This window comes from Scyliorhinus torazame, chromosome X, assembly GCF_047496885.1.
Source record: "Scyliorhinus torazame isolate Kashiwa2021f chromosome X, sScyTor2.1, whole genome shotgun sequence".
In the NCBI taxonomy this organism is placed as follows: domain Eukaryota; kingdom Metazoa; phylum Chordata; class Chondrichthyes; order Carcharhiniformes; family Scyliorhinidae; genus Scyliorhinus; species Scyliorhinus torazame.
The window spans coordinates 36,239,140-36,261,032 of record NC_092738.1 but is presented as its reverse complement, the minus strand read 5'-3'; the positions used below and the strand labels follow the sequence as shown (position 1 = coordinate 36,261,032).

At 53.4% G+C, this 21,893-nt stretch overlaps 1 protein-coding gene across 4 annotated transcripts in view; it reads right to left on the bottom strand.

Moving 5' to 3' along the window:
• The window catches only part of LOC140405525 (calcitonin gene-related peptide type 1 receptor-like), a 187,602-nt gene that overhangs the window by 83,943 nt on the left and 81,766 nt on the right, over positions 1 to 21,893 (bottom strand). For all 4 annotated transcript variants that reach the window (XM_072494077.1, XM_072494078.1, XM_072494079.1 and 1 more), the window contains one exon: positions 9,777 to 9,903. In XM_072494077.1, the coding sequence (XP_072350178.1) occupies positions 9,777 to 9,903 (127 nt within the window). The remainder of the gene's footprint in view (positions 1 to 9,776; positions 9,904 to 21,893) is intronic.

The following is a 21,893-nucleotide window of genomic DNA, read 5'->3' as shown; positions in this document are numbered from 1 at the left end:
GCTTTACTCTGTAGCTAACCCCGTGCTGTACCTGTCCTGGGAGTGTTTGATGGGGACAGTGTAGAGGGAGCTTTACTCTGTATCGAACCCCGTGCTGTACCTGTCCTGGGAGTGTTTGATGGGGACAGTGTAGAGGGAGCTTTACTCTTTATCTAACCCCGTGCTGTGCCTGTCCTGGGAGTTTTTGATGGGGACAGTGTAGAGGGAGCTTTACTCTGTATCTAACCCCGTGCTGTACCTGTCCTGGGAGTGTTTGATGGGGACAGTGTAGAGGGAGCTTTACTCTGTATCTAACCCCGTGCTGTACCTGTCCTGGGAGTGTTTGATGGGGACAGTGTAGAGGGAGCTTTACTCTGTATCTAACCCCGTGCTGTACCTGTCCTGGGAGTGTTTGATGGGGACAGTGTGGAGGGAGCTTTACTCTGTATCTAACCCCGTGCTGTACCTGTCCGGGGAGTGTTAAATGGGGCCAGTGTAGAGGGAGCTTTACTCTGTATCTAACCCCGTGCTGTACCTGTCCTGGGAGTGTTTGATGGGGACAGTGTAGAGGGAGCTTTACTCTGTATCTATCCCCGTGCAGTACCTGTCCTGGGAGTGTTTGATGGGGACAGTGTAGAGGGGCTTTACTCTGTATCTAATCCCGTGCTGTACCTGCCCTGGGAGTGTTTGATGGGGACAGTGTAGAGTGAGCTTTGCTCTGTATCTAACCCGGTGCTGTACCTGTCCTGGGAGTGTTTGATGGGGACAGTGTAGTGGGAGCTTTACTCTGTATCTAATCCCGTGCTGTACCTGTCCTGGGAGTGTTTGATGTGGACAGTGTAGAGGGAGCTTTACTCTGTATCTAACCCCGTGCTGTACCTGTCCTGGGAGTGTTTGATGGGGACAGTGTAGAGGGAACTTTACTCTGTATCTAATCCCGTGCTGTACCTGTCCTGGGAGTGTTTGATGGGGGCAGTGTAGAGGGAGCTTTACTCTGTATCTAATCCCGTGCCGTACCTGTCCTGGGAGTGTTTGATGGGGACAGTGTAGAGGGAGCTTTACTCTGTATCTAACCCCGTGCTGTACCTGTCCTGGGAGTGTTTGATGGGGACCGTGCAGAGGGAGCTTTACTCTGTATCTAACCCCGTGCTGTACCTCTCCTGGGAGTGTTTGATGGGGACAGTGTAGAGAGAGCTTTACTCTGTATCTAACCCCGTGCTGTACCTGTCCTGGGAGTGTTTGATGGGGACAGTGTAGAGGGAGCTTCACTCTGTATCTAACCCCGTGCTGTACCTGTCCTGGGAGTGTTTTGTGGGGACCGTGTAGAGGGAGCTTTACTCTGTATCTAACCCCGTGCTGTACCTGTCCTGGAAGTGTTTGATGGGGACAGTGTAGAGGGAGCTTTACTCTGTATCTAACCCCGTGCTGTACCTGTCCTGGGAGTGTTTGATGGGGACAGTGTAGAGGGAGCTTTACTCTGTATCTAACCCCGTGCTGTACCTGTCCTGGGAGTGTTTGATGGGGACAGTGTAGAGGGAGCTTTACTCTGTATCTAATCCCGTGCTGTACCTGTCCTGGGAGTGTTGATGGGGACAGTGTAGAGGGAGCTTTACTCTGTAGCTAACCCCGTGCTGTACCTGTCCTGGGAGTGTTTGATGGGGACAGTGTAGAGGGAGCTTTACTCTGTATCGAACCCCGTGCTGTACCTGTCCTGGGAGTGTTTGATGGGGACAGTGTAGAGGGAGCTTTACTCTTTATCTAACCCCGTGCTGTGCCTGTCCTGGGAGTTTTTGATGGGGACAGTGTAGAGGGAGCTTTACTCTGTATCTAACCCCGTGCTGTACCTGTCCTGGGAGTGTTTGATGGGGACAGTGTAGAGGGAGCTTTACTCTGTATCTAACCCCGTGCTGTACCTGTCCTGGGAGTGTTTGATGGGGACAGTGTAGAGGGAGCTTTACTCTGTATCTAACCCCGTGCTGTACCTGTCCTGGGAGTGTTTGATGGGGACAGTGTGGAGGGAGCTTTACTCTGTATCTAACCCCGTGCTGTACCTGTCCTGGGAGTGTTAAATGGGGCCAGTGTAGAGGGAGCTTTACTCTGTATCTAACCCCGTGCTGTCCCTGTCCTGGGAGTGTTTGATGGGGACAGTGTAGAGGGAGCTTTACTCTGTATCTAACCCCGTGCTGTACCTGTCGTGGGAGTGTTTGACGGAGACAGTGTAGAGGGAGCTTTACTCTGTATCTAACCCCGTGCTGTACCTGTCCTGGGACTGTTTGATGGGGACAGTGTAGAGGGAGCTTTACTCTGTATCTAACCCCGTGCTGTACCTGTCCTGGGAGTGTTTGATGGAGACAGTGTAGAGGGAGATTTACTCTGTATCTAACACCGTGCTGTACCTGTCCTGGGAGTGTTTGATGGGGACAGTGTAGAGGGAGCTTTACTCTGTATCGAACCCCATGCTGTACCTGTCCTGGGAGTGTTTGATGGGGACAGTGTAGAGGGAGCTTTACTCTGTATCTATCCCCGTGCTGTACCTGTCCTGGGAGTGTTTGACGGAGACAGTGTAGAGTGAGCTTTACTCTGTATCTAACCCCGTGCTGTACCTGTCCTGGGAGTTTTTGATGGGGACAGTGTAGAGGGAGCTTTACTCTGTTTCTGACCCCGTGCTGTACCTGTCCTGGGAGTGTTTGATGGGGACAGTGCAGAGGGAGCTTTACTCTGTATCTAACCCCGTGCTGTACCTGTCCTGGGAGTGTTTGATGGGGACAGTGCAGAGGGAGCTTTACTCTGTATCTAACCCCGTGCTGTACCTCTCCTGGGAGTGTTTGATGGGGACAGTGTAGAGAGAGCTTTACTCTGTATCTAACCCCGTGCTGTACTTGTCCTGGGAGTGTTTGATGGGGACAGTGTAGAGGGAGCTTCACTCTGTATCTAACCCCGTGCTGTACCTGTCCTGGGAGTGTTTTGTGGGGACCGTGTAGAGGGAGCTTTACTCTGTATCTAACCCCGTGCTGTACCTGTCCTGGAAGTGTTTGATGGGGACAGTGTAGAGGGAGCTTTACTCTGTATCTAACCCCGTGCTGTACCTGTCCTGGGAGTGTTTGATGGGGACAGTGTAGAGGGAGCTTTACTCTGTATCTAACCCCGTGCTGTACCTGTCCTGGGAGTGTTTGATGGGGACAGTGTAGAGGGAGCTTTACTCTGTATCTAATCCCGTGCTGTACCTGTCCTGGGAGTGTTGATGGGGACAGTGTAGAGGGAGCTTTACTCTGTAGCTAACCCCGTGCTGTACCTGTCCTGGGAGTGTTTGATGGGGACAGTGTAGAGGGAGCTTTACTCTGTATCGAACCCCGTGCTGTACCTGTCCTGGGAGTGTTTGATGGGGACAGTGTAGAGGGAGCTTTACTCTTTATCTAACCCCGTGCTGTGCCTGTCCTGGGAGTTTTTGATGGGGACAGTGTAGAGGGAGCTTTACTCTGTATCTAACCCCGTGCTGTACCTGTCCTGGGAGTGTTTGATGGGGACAGTGTAGAGGGAGCTTTACTCTGTATCTAACCCCGTGCTGTACCTGTCCTGGGAGTGTTTGATGGGGACAGTGTAGAGGGAGCTTTACTCTGTATCTAACCCCGTGCTGTACCTGTCCTGGGAGTGTTTGATGGGGACAGTGTGGAGGGAGCTTTACTCTGTATCTAACCCCGTGCTGTACCTGTCCTGGGAGTGTTTAATGGGGCCAGTGTAGAGGGAGCTTTACTCTGTATCTAACCCCGTGCTGTACCTGTCCTGGGAGTGTTTGATGGGGACAGTGTAGAGGGAGCTTTACTCTGTATCTATCCCCGTGCAGTACCTGTCCTGGGAGTGTTTGATGGGGACAGTGTAGAGGGGCTTTACTCTGTATCTAATCCCGTGCTGTACCTGCCCTGGGAGTGTTTGATGGGGACAGTGTAGAGGGAGCTTTACTCTGTATCTAACCCCGTGCTGTATCTGTCCTGGGAGTGTTTGATGGGGACAGTGTAGAGGGAGCTTTACTCTGTATCTAACCCCGTGCTGTACCTGTCCTGGGACTGTTTGATGGGGACAGTGTAGAGGGAGCTTTACTCTGTATCTAACCCCGTGCTGTACCTGTCCTGGGAGTGTTTGATGGAAACAGTGTAGAGGGAGCTTTACTCTGTATCTAACACCGTGCTGTACCTGTCCTGGGAGTGTTTGATGGGGACAGTGTAGAGGGAGCTTTACTCTGTATCGAAACCCATGCTGTACCTGTCCTGGGAGTGTTTGATGGGGACAGTGCAGAGGGAGCTTTACTCTGTATCTAACCCCGTGCTGTACCTGTCCTGGGAGTGTTTGATGGGGACAGTGCAGAGGGAGCTTTACTCTGTATCTAACCCCGTGCTGTACCTCTCCTGGGAGTGTTTGATGGGGACAGTGTAGAGAGAGCTTTACTCTGTATCTAACCCCGTGCTGTACTTGTCCTGGGAGTGTTTGATGGGGACAGTGTAGAGGGAGCTTCACTCTGTATGTAACCCCGTGCTGTACCTGTCCTGGGAGTGTTTGATGGGGACCGTGTAGAGGGAGCTTTACTCTGTATCTAACCCCGTGCTGTACCTTTCCTGGGAGTGTTTGATGGGGACAGTGTAGAGGGAGCTTTACTCTGTATCTAACCCCGTGCTGTACCTGTCCTGGGAGTGTTTGATGGGGACAGTGTAGAGGGAGCTTTACTCTGTATCGAACCCCGTGCTGTACCTGTCCTGGGAGTGTTTGATGGGGACAGTGTAGAGGGAGCTTTACTCTGTATCTAACCCCGTGCTGTACCTGTCCTGGGAGTGTTGATGGGAACAGTGTAGAGGGAGCTTTACTCTGTAGCTAACCCCGTGCTGTACCTGTCCTGGGAGTGTTTGATGGGGACAGTGTAGAGGGAGCTTTACTCTGTATCTAACCCCGTGCTGTACCTGTCCTGGGAGTGTTTGATGGGGACAGTGTAGAGGGAGCTTTACTCTGTATCTAACCCGGTGCTGTACCTGTCCTGGGAGTGTTTGATGGGGACAGTGTAGAGGGAGCTTTACTCTGTATCTAATCCCGTGCTGTACCTGTCCTGGGAGTGTTTGATGGGGACAGTGTAGAGGGAGCTTTACTCTGTATCTAACCCCGTGCTGTACCTGTCCTGGGGGTGTTTGATGGGGACAGTGTAGAGGGAACTTTACTCTGTACCTAATCCCGTGCTGTACCTGTCCTGGGAGTGTTTGATGGGGGCAGTGTAGAGGGAGCTTTACTCTGTATCTAATCCCGTGCCGTACCTGTCCTGGGAGTGTTTGATGGGGACAGTGTAGAGGGAGCTTTACTCTGTATCTAACCCCGTGCTGTACCTGTCCTGGGAGTGTTTGATGGGGACCGTGCAGAGGGAGCTTTACTCTGTATCTAACCCCGTGCTGTACCTCTCCTGGGAGTGTTTGATGGGGACAGTGTAGAGAGAGCTTTACTCTGTATCTAACCCCGTGCTGTACCTGTCCTGGGAGTGTTTGATGGGGACAGTGTAGAGGGAGCTTCACTCTGTATCTAACCCCGTGCTGTACCTGTCCTGGGAGTGTTTTGTGGGGACCGTGTAGAGGGAGCTTTACTCTGTATCTAACCCCGTGCTGTACCTGTCCTGGAAGTGTTTGATGGGGACAGTGTAGAGGGAGCTTTACTCTGTATCTAACCCCGTGCTGTACCTGTCCTGGGAGTGTTTGATGGGGACAGTGTAGAGGGAGCTTTACTCTGTATCTAACCCCGTGCTGTACCTGTCCTGGGAGTGTTTGATGGGGACAGGGTAGAGGGAGCTTTACTCTGTATCTAACCCCGTGCTGTACCTGTCCTGGGAGTGTTGATGGGGACAGTGTAGAGGGAGCTTTCCTCTGTAGCTAACCCCGTGCTGTACCTGTCCTGGGAGTGTTTGATGGGGACAGTGTAGAGGGAGCTTTACTCTGTATCGAACCCCGTGCTGTACCTGTCCTGGGAGTGTTTGATGGGGACAGTGTAGAGGGAGCTTTACTCTGTATCTAACCCCGTGCTGTACCTGTCCTGGGAGTGTTTGATGGGGACAGTGTAGAGGGAGCTTTACTCTGTATCTAACCCCGTGCTGTACCTGTCCTGTGAGTGTTTGATGGGGACAGTGCAGAGGGAGCTTTACTCTGTATCTAACCCCGTGCTGTACCTCTCCTGGGAGTGTTTGATGGGGACAGTGTAGAGAGAGCTTTACTCTGTATCTAACCCCGTGCTGTACTTGTCCTGGGAGTGTTTGATGGGGACAGTGTAGAGGGAGCTTCACTCTGTATGTAACCCCGTGCTGTACCTGTCCTGGGAGTGTTTGATGGGGACCGTGTAGAGGGAGCTTTACTCTGTATCTAACCCCGTGCTGTACCTTTCCTGGGAGTGTTTGATGGGGACAGTGTAGAGGGAGCTTTACTCTGTATCTAACCCCGTGCTGTACCTGTCCTGGGAGTGTTTGATGGGGACAGTGTAGAGGGAGCTTTACTCTGTATCGAACCCCGTGCTGTACCTGTCCTGGGAGTGTTTGATGGGGACAGTGTAGAGGGAGCTTTACTCTGTATCTAACCCCGTGCTGTACCTGTCCTGGGAGTGTTGATCGGAACAGTGTAGAGGGAGCTTTACTCTGTAGCTAACCCCGTGCTGTACCTGTCCTGGGAGTGTTTGATGGGGACAGTGTAGAGGGAGCTTTACTCTGTATCTAACCCCGTGCTGTACCTGTCCTGGGAGTGTTTGATGGGGACAGTGTAGAGGGAGCTTTACTCTGTATCTAACCCGGTGCTGTACCTGTCCTGGGAGTGTTTGATGGGGACAGTGTAGAGGGAGCTTTACTCTGTATCTAATCCCGTGCTGTACCTGTCCTGGGAGTGTTTGATGGGGACAGTGTAGAGGGAGCTTTACTCTGTATCTAACCCCGTGCTGTACCTGTCCTGGGAGTGTTTGATGGGGACAGTGTAGAGGGAACTTTACTCTGTACCTAATCCCGTGCTGTACCTGTCCTGGGAGTGTTTGATGGGGGCAGTGTAGAGGGAGCTTTTCTCTGTATCTAATCCCGTGCCGTACCTGTCCTGGGAGTGTTTGATGGGGACAGTGTAGAGGGAGCTTTACTCTGTATCTAACCCCGTGCTGTACCTGTCCTGGGAGTGTTTGATGGGGACCGTGCAGAGGGAGCTTTACTCTGTATCTAACCCCGTGCTGTACCTCTCCTGGGAGTGTTTGATGGGGACAGTGTAGAGAGAGCTTTACTCTGTATCTAACCCCGTGCTGTACCTGTCCTGGGAGTGTTTGATGGGGACAGTGTAGAGGGAGCTTCACTCTGTATCTAACCCCGTGCTGTACCTGTCCTGGGAGTGTTTTGTGGGGACCGTGTAGAGGGAGCTTTACTCTGTATCTAACCCCGTGCTGTACCTGTCCTGGAAGTGTTTGATGGGGACAGTGTAGAGGGAGCTTTACTCTGTATCTAACCCCGTGCTGTACCTGTCCTGGGAGTGTTTGATGGGGACAGTGTAGAGGGAGCTTTACTCTGTATCTAACCCCGTGCTGTACCTGTCCTGGGAGTGTTTGATGGGGACAGGGTAGAGGGAGCTTTACTCTGTATCTAACCCCGTGCTGTACCTGTCCTGGGAGTGTTGATGGGGACAGTGTAGAGGGAGCTTTACTCTGTAGCTAACCCCGTGCTGTACCTGTCCTGGGAGTGTTTGATGGGGACAGTGTAGAGGGAGCTTTACTCTGTATCGAACCCCGTGCTGTACCTGTCCTGGGAGTGTTTGATGGGGACAGTGTAGAGGGAGCTTTACTCTGTATCTAACCCCGTGCTGTACCTGTCCTGGGAGTGTTTGATGGGGACAGTGTAGAGGGAGCTTTACTCTGTATCTAACCCCGTGCTGTACCTGTCCTGGGAGTGTTTGATGGGGACAGTGTAGAGGGAGCTTTACTCTCTATCTAACCCCGTGCTGTACCTGTCCTGTGAGTGTTCGATGGGGACAGTGTAGAGGGAGCTTCACTCTGTATCTAACCCCGTGCTGTACCTGTCCTGGGAGTGTTTATGTGGGGACCGTGTAGAGGGAGCTTTACTCTGTATCTAACCCCGTGCTGTACCTGTCCTGGAAGTGTTTGATGGGGACAGTGTAGAGGGAGCTTTACTCTGTATCTAACCCCGTGCTGTACCTGTCCTGGGAGTGTTTGATGGGGACAGTGTAGAGGGAGCTTTACTCTGTATCTAACCCCGTGCTGTACCTGTCCTGGGAGTGTTTGATGGGGACAGTGTAGAGGGAGCTTTACTCTGTATCTAACCCCGTGCTGTACCTGTCCTGGGAGTGTTGATGGGGACAGTGTAGAGGGAGCTTTACTCTGTCGCTAACCCCGTGCTGTACCTGTCCTGGGAGTGTTTGATGGGGACAGTGTAGAGGGAGCTTTACTCTGTATCGAACCCCGTGCTGTACCTGTCCTGGGAGTGTTTGATGGGGACAGTGTAGAGGGAGCTTTACTCTGTATCTAACCCCGTGCTGTACCTGTCCTGGGAGTGTTTGATGGGGACAGTGTAGAGGGAGCTTTACTCTGTATCTATCCCCGTGCTGTACTTGTCCTGGGAGTTTTTGATGGGGACAGTGTAGAGGGAGCTTACTCTGTATCTAACCCCGTGCTGTACCTGTCCTGTGAGTGTTTGATGGGGACAGTGTAGAGGGAGCTTTACTCTGTATCTAACCCCGTGCTGTACCTGTCCTGGGAGTGTTTGATGGGGACAGTGTAGAGGGAGCTTTACTCTGTATCTAACCCCGTGCTGTACCTGTCCTGTGAGTGTTTGATGGGGACAGTGTAGAGGGAGCTTTACTCTGTATCTAACCCCGTGCTGTACCTGTCCTGGGAATGTTTAATGGGGACAGTGTAGAGGGAGCTTTACTCTGTACCTAACCCCGTGCTGTGCCTGTCCTGGGAGTGTTTGATGGTGACAGTGTCGAGGGAGCTTTACTCTGTATCTAACCCCGTGCTGTACCTGTCCTGGGAGTGTTTGATGGGGACAGTGTAGAGGGAGCTTTACTCTGTATCTAACCCCGTGCTGTACCTGTCCTGGGAGTGTTTGATGGGGACAGTGTAGCGGGAGCTTTACTCTGTATCTAACCCCGTGCTGTACCTGTCCTGGGAGTGTTTGATGGGGACAGTGTCGAGGGAGCTTTACTCTGTATCTAATCCCGTGCTGTACCTGTCCTGGGACGGTCTCAGTCCAATTTTGCAGCGAGCTTTCTGCACGTGCCGAATTCTGGAATATTTTTTCACTTCCCTTTGTAAATGTCCCCACAATTGCTTTGCGTCTGAGTGATCCATTGGGTGTTGGAGACGGGCGTTGACTTGACCGTTGGCCTATTGGAACCCTGATGGACCAGGGGCCTGAACAGAGACCTGGTGCTCGCTGTCAATGGCACCCAATGTATCGCAACACAGCTCGCAGTTACCCTGTAACCTTTAACGTTCCTGACAGGGCTGTCATTGCGTTTCAGCGCGGGATTTCAGCGCAAGGTTGGCCGTTTGCGAGAAAGCATTTTGGATTGCTGTGCAAATGTTTCTCCGAGAATGTTGCCCGGTCTGACTGACTACGGCCTGTTGTCTGCACCATTCTCCTCAACTTGCTGTTCCGCTCTTGCCCTGTGACAGGCTAAAGCTGAACACCCCAATTGCCTGTTTACATTTTTTTAGAGGTGCCGTGTGACACTAGTGCCTCGCTCTGAGCGGACATCTCGACGCTGAAATGTCCTTTGAAGCTTGAAGCGGTTCCAACTTACAGGGTTCTGAGCAACCAAATCCTGGTTATTGGCCACTGCTGATAGCCATATGATCGTGACGATGGAGTTGAGGATGTACGATATGAAGAGGCTTTTGTGCAGCGACACCCTCTGGCAGCTGAGACTCCTGTAGGAGGAAACAAGGTTCCGTTTTAGTGTGTGAGAGCCCAAGTCCGCTTGCTGGGTGGAAAGCTGACAATGTGAGCTCTTGGATCACCCAGTGCCACGTGTGAGCAGTCACCAGCCCAGGCTGGGCTTTGGCGTGACACCTTCGCTGGCCAAATAGCCCGCAACACAGGTGTAGAAACGTCCTGATCAGAGCACAGACCAGCCAACGGGTTCTTCATTCAGTGCTGGAATGTAGGCGTCGCAACGGGCATTTATTGCCCGTCCCTAATCGCCCTTGAGCTGAGTGTCTGCCTCGGCCATTTTGGAGGTTTTTAAGAGTCACCCACATTTCTGTGGGTCTGGAGTCACGTGTGGGCCAGACCGGGTAAGGACGGCAGATTTCCTTCCCGAAAGGACATTAGTGAACCAGATGGGTTTTTACGACAATCGAAAATGGTTTTATGGTCATCAAAATGTTTTAAAGTTTCACCAGCTCCTGTGGTGGGATTCGAACCCGGGTTTTCAGAGCATCACCCGGGCTCTCTGGATTAGTAGGTGCAGTGACAATCCCACTGCACCCTCGCTCGCTCACCACGTATTGCCCGTCCCTAATTGCCCCTTGGGAAGGTGGGGGTGAGCTGCCTTCTTGAACCGCTGCAGTCCATGTGGTGTAGGTACACCCACTGTGCTGTTAGGGAGGGAGTTCCAGGATGTTGCCCCAGCGACAGTGAAGGGACGGCCGATATATTTCCCAGTCAGGGTGGTGAGTGACTTGGAGGGGAACCTCCAGGTGGTGGGGGTCCCAGGTATCTGCTGCTCTTGTCCTTCTAGATGGTAGAGGTCGTGGGTTTGGAAGGTGCTGTCTGAGAAGCCTTGGTGAGTTGCTGCAGTGCATCTTGTAGATGGTACACACGGCTGCCACTGTGCGTCGGTGGTGGAGGGAGTGAATGTTTGTGGAAGGGGAGCAATCAAGTCACATAGAAATTTTTTTTTTTTTTACATAGAATTTACAGTGCAGAAGGAGGCCATTCGGCCCATCGAGTCTGCACCAGCTCTTGGAAAGAGCACCCTACCCAAGCCCACACTTCCACCCTATCCCCATAACCCAGTAACCCCACTTTACCTTATTGGACACTAAGGGCAATTTCGCACAGCCAATCCACCTAACCTGCACGTCTTTGGGCACTAAGGGACAATTTAACATGGCCAATCCACCTAACCTGTACATCTTTGGACTGTGGGAGGAAACCGGAGCACCCGGAGGAAACCCACGCACACACGGGGAGGATGTGCAGACTCCGCACAGACAGTGAACCAGCGGGGAATCGAACCCGGGACTTTGGAGCTGTGAAGCAACCGTGCTAACCACTGTGCTACCGTGCTGCTCTAAGTGGGCTGCTTTGTCCTGGATGGTGTTGAGCTTCTTGAGTGTTGTTGGAGCTGCGCTCATCCAGGCAAGTGGGGAGTATTTCCAAACTGATTGGTTAAATGCTGGTGTTGTGCATTGTTTTGGAGCCCAGAGCAGTCCGGACAGCAGCTGCAGGCTCGTATGGCCGGCCTCCCGTTGTCCTTCTCTTCCCTGGGACTTAGCCAAGGGCCCCGCACCTCCCGAAACAGGGAATGCCCCAACTGACAATGGGTGAGCTGCTTCTGGAAGCAAAGTTCCGGTAACGCACCCAGGTGATTGAAAGAAGGTTCACGGCCTATTTTCCTGAGTTGGCCTTGGGCCTTGCTTAGAAGCAAGGTGCAAGGCATGTTTACTTTTTCCTGCCTTTTCTCCCCAATGAGACAGAAACAAGAGGACGGCAGAATTGTTTTTAACACAGTTTCCTGGAATTCTTCTGGTCCTGATCACAAGAAGAATTACGGGAAACGTTCAAAACACAATTGCGCTCACAAGGAGACTGATGAGAATATCGAATTCCCTGCCAAATATCACTGCTCAGGCGCAGAGTCCATTCATTCTGCAAAGGGAATTCGAGAGAGTGACTGGAAACAGAGAAACATGAAAGGGCAAGAGAGTGGAGTTAGACTGGGTGGGATATTAAAGGGTGAGGGGAGTGAGGGGAGAGTGGGATTAGACTGGGTGGGATATTAAAGGGTGTGGGGAGTGAGGGGGGCAGTGGGATTAGACTGGGTGGGATATTAAAGGCTGTGGGGAGTGAGGGGGAGAGTGGGATTAGACTGGGTGGGATATTAAAGGGTGTGGGGAGTGAGGGGGAGAGTGGGATTAGACTGGGTGGGATATTAAAGGGTGCGGGGAGTGAGGGGAGAGTGGGATTAGACTGGGTGGGTTATTAAAGGTTATGGGGAGTGAGGGGGAGAGTGGGATTAGACTGGGTGGGATATTAAAGGCTGTGGGGAGTGAGGGGGAGAGTGGGATTAGACTGGGTGGGATATTAAAGGGTGTGGGGAGTGAGGGGGAGAGTGGGATTAGACTGGGTGGGATATTAAAGGGTGTGGGGAGTGAGGGGGAGAGTGGGATTAGACTGGGTGGGATATTAAAGGGTGCGGGGTGTGAGGGGAGAGTGGGATTAGACTGGGTGGGATATTAAAGGGTGTGGGGAGTGAGGGGGGCAGTGGGATTAGACTGGGTGGGATATTAAAGGCTGTGGGGAGTGAGGGGGAGAGTGGGATTAGACTGGGTGGGATATTAAAGGGTGTGGGGAGTGAGGGGGAGAGTGGGATTAGACTGGGTGGGATATTAAAGGGTGCGGGGAGTGAGGGGAGAGTGGGATTAGACTGGGTGGGTTATTAAAGGTTATGGGGAGTGAGGGGGAGAGTGGGATTAGACTGGGTGGGATATTAAAGGGTGTGGGGAGTGAGGGGAGAGTGGGATTAGACTGGGTGGGATATTAAAGGCTGTGGGGAGTGAGGGGGAGAGTGGGATTAGACTGGGTGGGATATTAAAGGGTGTGGGGAGTGAGGGGAGAGTGGGATTAGACTGGGTGGGATATTAAAGGGTGTGCGGAGTGAGGGGAGAGTGGGATTAGACTGGGTGGGATATTAAAGGGTGTGGGGAGTGAGGGGAGAGTGGGATTAGACTGGGTGGGATATTAAAGGGTGTGGGGAGTGAGGGGAGAGTGGGATTAGACTGGGTGGGATATTAAAGGGTGCGGGGAGTGAGGAGGAGAGTGGGATTAGACTGGGTGGGATATTAACGGGTGCGGGGAGTGAGGGGAGAGTGGGATTAGACTGGGTGGGATATTAAAGGGTGTGGGGAGTGAGGGGAGAGTGGGATTAGACTGGGTGGGATATTAAAGGGTGTGGGGAGTGAGGGGGAGAGTGGGATTAGACTGGGTGGGATATTAAAGGGTGTGGGGAGTGAGGGAAGAGTGGGATTAGACTGGGTGGGATATTAAAGGGTGCGGGGAGTGAGGGGAGAGTGGGATTAGACTGGGTGGGATATTAAAGGGTGTGGGGAGTGAGGGGGAGAGTGGGATTAGACTGGGTGGGATATTAAAGGGTGCGGGGAGTGAGGGGGAGAGTGGGATTAGACTGGGTGGGATATTAAAGGGTGTGGGGAGTGAGGGGAGAGTGGGATTAGACTGGGTGGGATATTAAAGGTTATGGGGAGTGAGGGGGAGAGTGGGATTAGACTGGGTGGGATATTAAAGGGTGTGGGGAGTGAGGGGAGAGTGGGATTAGACTGGGTGGGATATTAAAGGCTGTGGGGAGTGAGGGGGAGAGTGGGATTAGACTGGGTGGGATATTAAAGGGTGTGGGGAGTGAGGGGAGAGTGGGATTAGACTTGGTGGGATATTAAAGGGTGTGGGGAGTGAGGGGAGAGTGGGATTAGACTTGGTGGGATATTAAAGGCTGTGGGGAGTGAGGGGGAGAGTGGGATTAGACTGGGTGGGATATTAAAGGGTGTGGGGAGTGAGGGGAGAGTGGGATTAGACTGGGTGGGATATTAAAGGGTGCGGGGAGTGAGGAGGAGAGTGGGATTAGACTAGGTTGGATATTAACGGGTGCGGGGAGTGAGGGGAGAGTGGGATTAGACTGGGTGGGATATTAAAGGGTGTGGGGAGTGAGGGGAGAGTGGGATGAGACTGGGTGGGATATTAAAGGGTGTGGGGAGTGAGGGGGAGAGTGGGATTAGACTGGGTGGGATATTAAAGGGTGTGGGGAGTGAGGGGAGAGTGGGATTAGACTGGGTGGGATATTAACGGGTGCGGGGAGTGAGGGGAGAGTGGGATTAGAATGGGTGGGATATTAAAGGGTGTGGGGAGTGAGGGGAGAGTGGGATTAGACTGGGTGGGATATTAAAGGGTGTGGGGAGTGAGGGGAGAGTGGGATTAGACTGGGTGGGATATTAAAGGGTGTGGGGAGTGAGGGGAGAGTGGGATTAGACTGGGTGGGATATTAAAGGGTGTGGGGAGTGAGGGGAGAGTGGGATTAGACTGGGTGGGATATTAAAGGGTGTGGGGAGTGAGGGGAGAGTGGGATTAGACTGGGTGAGATATTAACGGGTGCGGGGAGTGAGGGGAGAGTGGGATTAGACGGGGTGGGATATTAAAGGGTGTGGGGAGTGAGGGGGAGAGTGGGATTAGATTGGGTGGGATCTTCAAGGGTGTGGGGAGTGAGGGGAGAGTGGGATTAGACTGGGTGGGATATTAAAGGGTGCGGGGAGTGAGGGGGGAGTGGGATTAGACTGGGTGGGATATTAAAGGGTGCGGGGAGTGAGGGGGAGAGTGGGATTAGACTGGGTGGGATATTAAAGGGTGAGGGGGAGAGTGGGATTAGATTGGGTGGGATCTTCAAGGGTGTGGGGAGTGAGGGGAGAGTGGGATTAGACTGGGTGGGATATTAAAGGGTGTGGGGAGTGAGGGGAGAGTGGGATTAGACTGGGTGGGATATTAAAGGGTGTGGGGAGTGAGGGGAGAGTGGGATTAGACTGGGTGGGATATTAAAGGGTGTGGGGAGTGAGGGGAGAGTGGGATAAAACTGGGTGGGATATTAAAGGGTGTGGGGAGTGAGGGGAGAGTGGGATATTAAAGGGTGTGGGGAGTGAGGGGGAGAGTGGGATTAGACTGGGTGGGATATTAAAGGGTGGGGGGAGTGAGGGGAGAGTGGGATTAGACTGGGTGGTATATTAAAGGGAGCGGGGAGTGAGGGGAGAGTGGGATTAGACAGGGTGGGATATTAAAGGGTGTGGGGAGTGAGGGGGAGAGTGGGATTAGACAGGGTGGGATATTAAAGGGTGCGGGGAGAGAGGGGGAGAGTGGGATCAGACTGGGTGGGGTATTACAGGGTGTGGGGAGCGAGGGGGAGAGTGGGATTAGACTGGGTGGGATATTAAAGGGGGTGGGGAGTGAGGGGGAGAGTGGGATTAGACTGGGTGGGATATTAAAGGGTGCGGGGAGAGAGGGGGAGAGTGGGATCAGACTGGGTGGGATATTACTGGGTATGGGGAGCGAGGGGGAGAGTGGGATTAGACTGGGTGGGATATTAAAGTTTATGGGGAGTGAGGGGAGAGTGGGATTAGACTGGGTGGGATATTAAAGGGTGCGGGGAGTGAGAGAGAGAGTGGGATTAGACTGGATGGGATATTAAAGGGTGCGGGGTGTGAGGGGAGAGTGGGATTAGACTGGGTGGGATATTAAAGTGTGCGGGGAGTGAGGGGGAGAGTGGGATTAGACTGGATGGGATATTAAAGGGTGCGGGGTGTGAGGGGAGAGTGGGATTAGACTGGGTGGGACATTAAAGGATGTGGGGACTGAGGGGAGAGTGGGATTAGACTGGGTGGGATATTAAAGTTTATGGGGAGTGAGGGGAGAGTGGGATTAGACTGGGTGGGATATTAAAGGGTGCGGGGAGTGAGAGAGAGAGTGGGATTAGACTGGATGGGATATTAAAGGGTGCGGGGTGTGAGGGGAGAGTGGGATTAGACTGGGTGGGATATTAAAGGGTGTGGGGAGGGAGGGGAGTGTGGGATTAGACTGGGTTGGATATTAAAGGGTGTGGGGACTGAGGGGAGAGTGGGATTAGAATGGGTGGGATATTAAAGGGAGCGGGGAGTGAGGGGAGAGTAGGATTAGACTGGGTGGGATATTAAAGGGTGTGGGGACTGAGGGGAGAGTGGGATTAGAATGGGTGGTATATTAAAGGGAGCGGGGAGTGAGGGGAGAGTGGGATTAGACAGGGTGGGATATTAAAGGGTGTGGGGAGTGAGGGGGAGAGTGGGATTAGACAGGGTGGGATATTAAAGGGTGCGGGGAGAGAGGGGGAGAGTGGGATCAGACTGGGTGGGATATTACAGGGTGTGGGGAGCGAGGGGGAGAGTGGGATTAGACTGGGTGGGATATTAAAGGGGGTGGGGAGTGAGGGGGAGAGTGGGATTAGACTGGGTGGGATATTAAAGGGTGCGGGGAGAGAGGGGGAGAGTGGGATCAGACTGGGTGCGATATTACTGGGTGTGGGGAGCGAGGGGGAGAGTGGGATTAGACTGGGTGGGATATTAAAGGGAGCGGGGAGTGAGGGGAGAGTGGGATTAGACAGGGTGGGATATTAAAGGGTGTGGGGAGTGAGGGGGAGAGTGGGATTAGACAGGGTGGGATATTAAAGGGTGCGGGGAGAGTGGGATCAGACTGGGTGGGATATTAAAGGGGGTGGGGAGTGAGGGGGAGAGTGGGATTAGACTGGGTGGGATATTAAAGGGTGTGGGGAGTGAGGGGAGGGTGGGATTAGACAGGGTGGGATATTAAAGGGTGTGGGGAGTGAGGGGGAGAGTGGGATTAGGCAGGGTGGGATATTAAAGGGTGCGGGGAGAGAGGGGGAGAGTGGGATTAGAATGGGTGGGATATTAAAGGGAGCGGGGAGTGAGGGGAGAGTGGGATTCGACTGGGTGGGATATTAAAGGGTGTGGGGACTGAGGGGAGAGTGGGATTAGAATGGGTGGTATATTAAAGGGAGCGGGGAGTGAGGGGAGAGTGGGATTAGACAGGGTGGGATATTAAAGGGTGTGGGGAGTGAGGGGGAGAGTGGGATTAGACAGGGTGGGATATTAAAGGGTGCGGGGAGAGAGGGGGAGAGTGGGATCAGACTGGGTGGGATATTACAGGGTGTGGGGAGCGAGGGGGAGAGTGGGATTAGACTGGGTGGGATTTAAAGGGTGTGGGGAGAGAGGGGGAGAGTGGGATCAGACTGGGTGGGATATTACTGGGTGTGGGGAGCGAGGGGGAGAGTGGGATTAGACTGGGTGGGATATTAAAGTTTATGGGGAGTGAGGGGAGAGTGGGATTAGACTGGGTGGGATATTAAAGGGTGCGGGGAGTGAGGGGGAGAGTGGGATTAGACTGGATGGGATATTAAAGGGTGCGGGGAGTGAGGGGAGAGTGGGATTAGACTGGGTGGGATATTAAAGGTTATGGGGAGTGAGGGGGAGAGTGGGATTAGACTGGGTGGGATATTAAAGGGTGTGGGGAGTGAGGGGAGAGTGGGATGAGACTGGGTGGGATATTAAAGGCTGTGGGGAGTGAGGGGGAGAGTGGGATTAGACTGGGTGGGATATTAAAGGGTGTGGGGAGTGAGGGGAGAGTGGGATTAGACTTGGTGGGATATTAAAGGGTGTGGGGAGTGAGGGGAGAGTGGGATTAGACTGGGTGGGATATTAAAGGGTGTGGGGAGTGAGGGGAGAGTGGGATTAGACTGGGTGGGATATTAAAGGGTGTGGGGAGTGAGGGGAGAGTGGGATTAGACTGGGTGGGATATTAAAGGGTGCGGGGAGTGAGGAGGAGAGTGGGATTAGACTGGGTTGGATATTAACGGGTGCGGGGAGTGAGGGGAGAGTGGGATTAGACTGGGTGGGATATTAAAGGGTGAGGGGAGAGTGGGATGAGACTGGGTGGGATATTAAAGGGTGTGGGGAGTGAGGGGGAGAGTGGGATTAGACTGGGTGGGATATTAAAGGGTGTGGGGAGTGAGGGGAGAGTGGGATTAGACTGGGTGGGATATTAACGGGTGCGGGGAGTGAGGGGAGAGTGGGATTAGAATGGGTGGGATATTAAAGGGTGTGGGGAGTGAGGGGAGAGTGGGATTAGACTGGGTGGGATATTAAAGGGTGTGGGGAGTGAGGGGAGAGTGGGATTAGACTGGGTGGGATATTAAAGGGTGTGGGGAGTGAGGGGAGAGTGGGATTAGACTGGGTGGGATATTAAAGGGTGTGGGGAGTGAGGGGAGAGTGGGATTAGACTGGGTGGGATATTAAAGGGTGTGGGGAGTGAGGGGAGAGTGGGATTAGACTGGGTGGGATATTAAAGGGTGTGGGGAGTGAGGGGGAGAGTGGGATTAGACTGGGTGGGATATTAAAGGGTGTGGGGAGTGATGGGAGAGTGGGATTAGACTGGGTGGGATATTAACGGGTGCGGGGAGTGAGGGGAGAGTGGGATTAGACTGGGTGGGATATTAAAGGGTGTGGGGAGTGAGGGGGAGAGTGGGATTAGATTGGGTGGGATCTTCAAGGGTGTGGGGAGTGAGGGGAGAGTGGGATTAGACTGGGTGGGATATTAAAGGGTGCGGGGAGTGAGGGGGAGAGTGGGATTAGACTGGGTGGGATATTAAAGGGTGAGGGGGAGAGTGGGATTAGATTGGGTGGGATATTAAAGGGTGTGGGGAGTGAGGGGAGAGTGGGATAACACTGGGTGGGATATTAAAGGGTGAGGGGAGAGTGGGATTAGACTGGGTGGGATATTGAAGGGTGCGGGGAATGAGGGGGAGAGTGGGATTAGACTGGGTGGGGTATTAAAGGGTGAGGGGAGAGTGGGATTAGACTGTGTGGGATATTAAAGGGTGCGGGGAGTGAGGGGAGAGTGGGATTAAACTGGGTGGGATATTAAAGGGTGCGGGGAGTGAGGGGAGAGTGGGATTAGACTGGGTGGGATATTAATGGGTGTGGGAAGTGAGCGGGAGAGTGGGATTAGACTGGGTGGGATATTAAAGTTTATGGGGAGTGAGGGGAGAGTGGGATTAGACTGGGTGGGATATTAAAGGGTGCGGGGAGTGAGGGGGAGAGTGGGATTAGACTGGGTGGGATATTAAAGGGTGTGGGAAGTGAGCGGGACTGTGGGATTAGACTGGGTGGGATATTAAAGGGCGTGGGGAGTGAGGGAAGAGTGGGATTAGACTGGGTGGGATATTAAAGTTTATGGGGAGTGAGGGGAGAGTGGGATTAGACTGGGTGGGATATTAAAGGGTGCGGGGAGTGAGAGAGAGAGTGGGATTAGACTGGATGGGATATTAAAGGGTGCGGGGTGTGAGGGGAGAGTGGGATTAGACTGGGTGGGATATTAAAGGGTGTGGGGAGGGAGGGGAGGGTGGGATTAGACTGGGTGGGATATTAAAGGATGTGGGGACTGAGGGGAGAGTGGGATTAGAATGGGTGGGATATTAAAGGGAGCGGGGAGTGACGGGAGAGTGGGATTAGACTGGGTGGGATATTAAAGGGTGTGGGGACTGAGGGGAGAGTGGGATTAGAATGGGTGGTATATTAAAGGGAGCGGAGAGTGAGGGAGAGTGGGATTAGACAGGGTGGGATATTAAAGGGTGTGGGGAGTGAGGGGGAGAGTGGGATTAGACAGGGTGGGATATTAAAGGGTGCGGGGAGAGAGGGGGAGAGTGGGATCAGACTGGGTGGGATATTACAGGGTGTGGGGAGCGAGGGGGAGAGTGGGATTAGACAGGGTGGGATATTAAATGGGGTGGGGAGTGAGGGGGAGAGTGGGATTAGACTGGGTGGGATATTAAAGGGTGCGGGGAGAGAGGGGGAGAGTGGGATCAGACTGGGTGGGATATTACTGGGTGTGGGGAGCGAGGGGGAGAGTGGGATTAGACTGGGTGGGATATTAAAGGGAGCGGGGAGTGAGGGGAGAGTGGGATTAGACAGGGTGGGATATTAAAGGGTGTGGGGAGTGAGGGGGAGAGTGGGATTAGACAGGGTGGGATATTAAAGGGTGCGGGGAGAGTGGGATCAGACTGGATGGGATATTAAAGGGTGCGGGGTGTGAGGGGAGAGTGGGATTAGACTGGGTGGGATATTAAAGGGTGTGGGGAGTGAGGGGAGGGTGGGATTAGACTGGGTGGGATATTAAAGGGTGTGGGGAGTGAGGGGAGGGTGGGATTAGACTGGGTGGGATATTAAAGGGTGTGGGGACTGAGGGGAGAGTGTGATTAGAATGGGTGGGATATTAAAGGGAGCGGGGAGTGAGGGGAGAGTGGGATTAGACTGGGTGGGATATTAAAGGGTGTGGGGACTGAGGGGATAGTGGGATTAGACTGGGTGGGATATTAAAGGGTGTGGGGAGTGAGGGGGAGAGTGGGATTAGAATGGGTGGTATATTAAAGGGAGCGGGGAGTGAGGGGAGAGTGGGATTAGACAGGGTGGGATATTAAAGGGTGTGGGGAGTGAGGGGGAGAGTGGGATTAGACAGGGTGGGATATTAAAGGGTGCGGGGAGAGAGGGGGAGAGTGGGATCAGACTGGGTGGGGTATTACAGGGTGTGGGGAGCGAGGGGGAGAGTGGGATTAGACTGGGTGGGATATTAAAGGGGGTGGGGAGTGAGGGGGAGAGTGGGATTAGACTGGGTGGGATATTAAAGGGTGCGGGGAGAGAGGGGGAGAGTGGGATGAGACTGGGTGGGATATTACTCGGTGTGGGGAGCGAGGGGGAGAGTGGGATTAGACTGGGTGGGATATTAAAGTTTATGGGGGGTGAGGGGAGAGTGGGATTAGACTGGGTGGGACATTAAAGGATGTGGGGACTGAGGGGAGAGTGGGATTAGAATGGGTGGGATATTAAAGGGAGCGGGGAGTGAGGGGAGAGTGGGATTAGACTGGGTGGGATATTAAAGGGTGTGGGGACTGAGGGGAGAGTGGGATTATAATGGGTGGTATATTAAAGGGAGCGGGGAGTGAGGGGAGAGTGGGATTAGACTGGGTGGGATATTAAAGGGTGTGGGAAGTGAGCGGGACAGTGGGATTAGACTGGGTGGGATATTAAAGGGAGCGGGGAGTGAGGGGAGAGTAGGATTAGACTGGGTGGGATATTAAAGGGTGTGGGGACTGAGGGGAGAGTGGGATTAGAATGGGTGGTATATTAAAGGGAGCGGGGAGTGAGGGGAGAGTGGGATTAGACAGGGTGGGATATTAAAGGGTGTGGGGAGTGAGGGGGAGAGTGGGATTAGACAGGGTGGGATATTAAAGGGTGCGGGGAGAGAGGGGGAGAGTGGGATCAGACTGGGTGGGATATTACAGGGTGTGGGGAGCGAGGGGGAGAGTGGGATTAGACTTGGTGGGATATTAAAGGGGGTGGGGAGTGAGGGGGAGAGTGGGATTAGACTGGGTGGGATATTAAAGGGTGCGGGGAGAGAGGGGGAGAGTGGGATCAGAATGGGTGCGATATTACTGGGTGTGGGGAGCGAGGGGGAGAGTGGGATTAGACTGGGTGGGATATTAAAGGGAGCGGGGAGTGAGGGGAGAGTGGGATTAGACAGGGTGGGATATTAAAGGGTGTGGGGAGTGAGGGGGAGAGTGGGATTAGACAGGGTGGGATATTAAAGGGTGCGGGGAGAGTGGGATCAGACTGGGTGGGATATTACAGGGTGTGGGGAGCGAGGGGGAGAGTGGGATTAGACTGGGTGGGATATTAAAGGGGGTGGGGAGTGAGGGGGAGAGTGGGATTAGACTGGGTGGGATATTAAAGGGTGTGGGGAGTGAGGGGAGGGTGGGATTTAACAGGGTGGGATATTAAAGGGTGTGGGGAGTGAGGGGGAGAGTGGGATTAGGCAGGGTGGGATATTAAAGGGTGCGGGGAGAGAGGGGGAGAGTGGGATTAGAATGGGTGGGATATTAAAGGGAGCGGGGAGTGAGGGGAGAGTGGGATTAGACTGGGTGGGATATTAAAGGTTGTGGGGACTGAGGGGAGAGTGGGATTAGAATGGGTGGTATATTAAAGGGAGCGGGGAGTGAGGGGAGAGTGGGATTAGACAGGGTGGGATATTAAAGGGTGTGGGG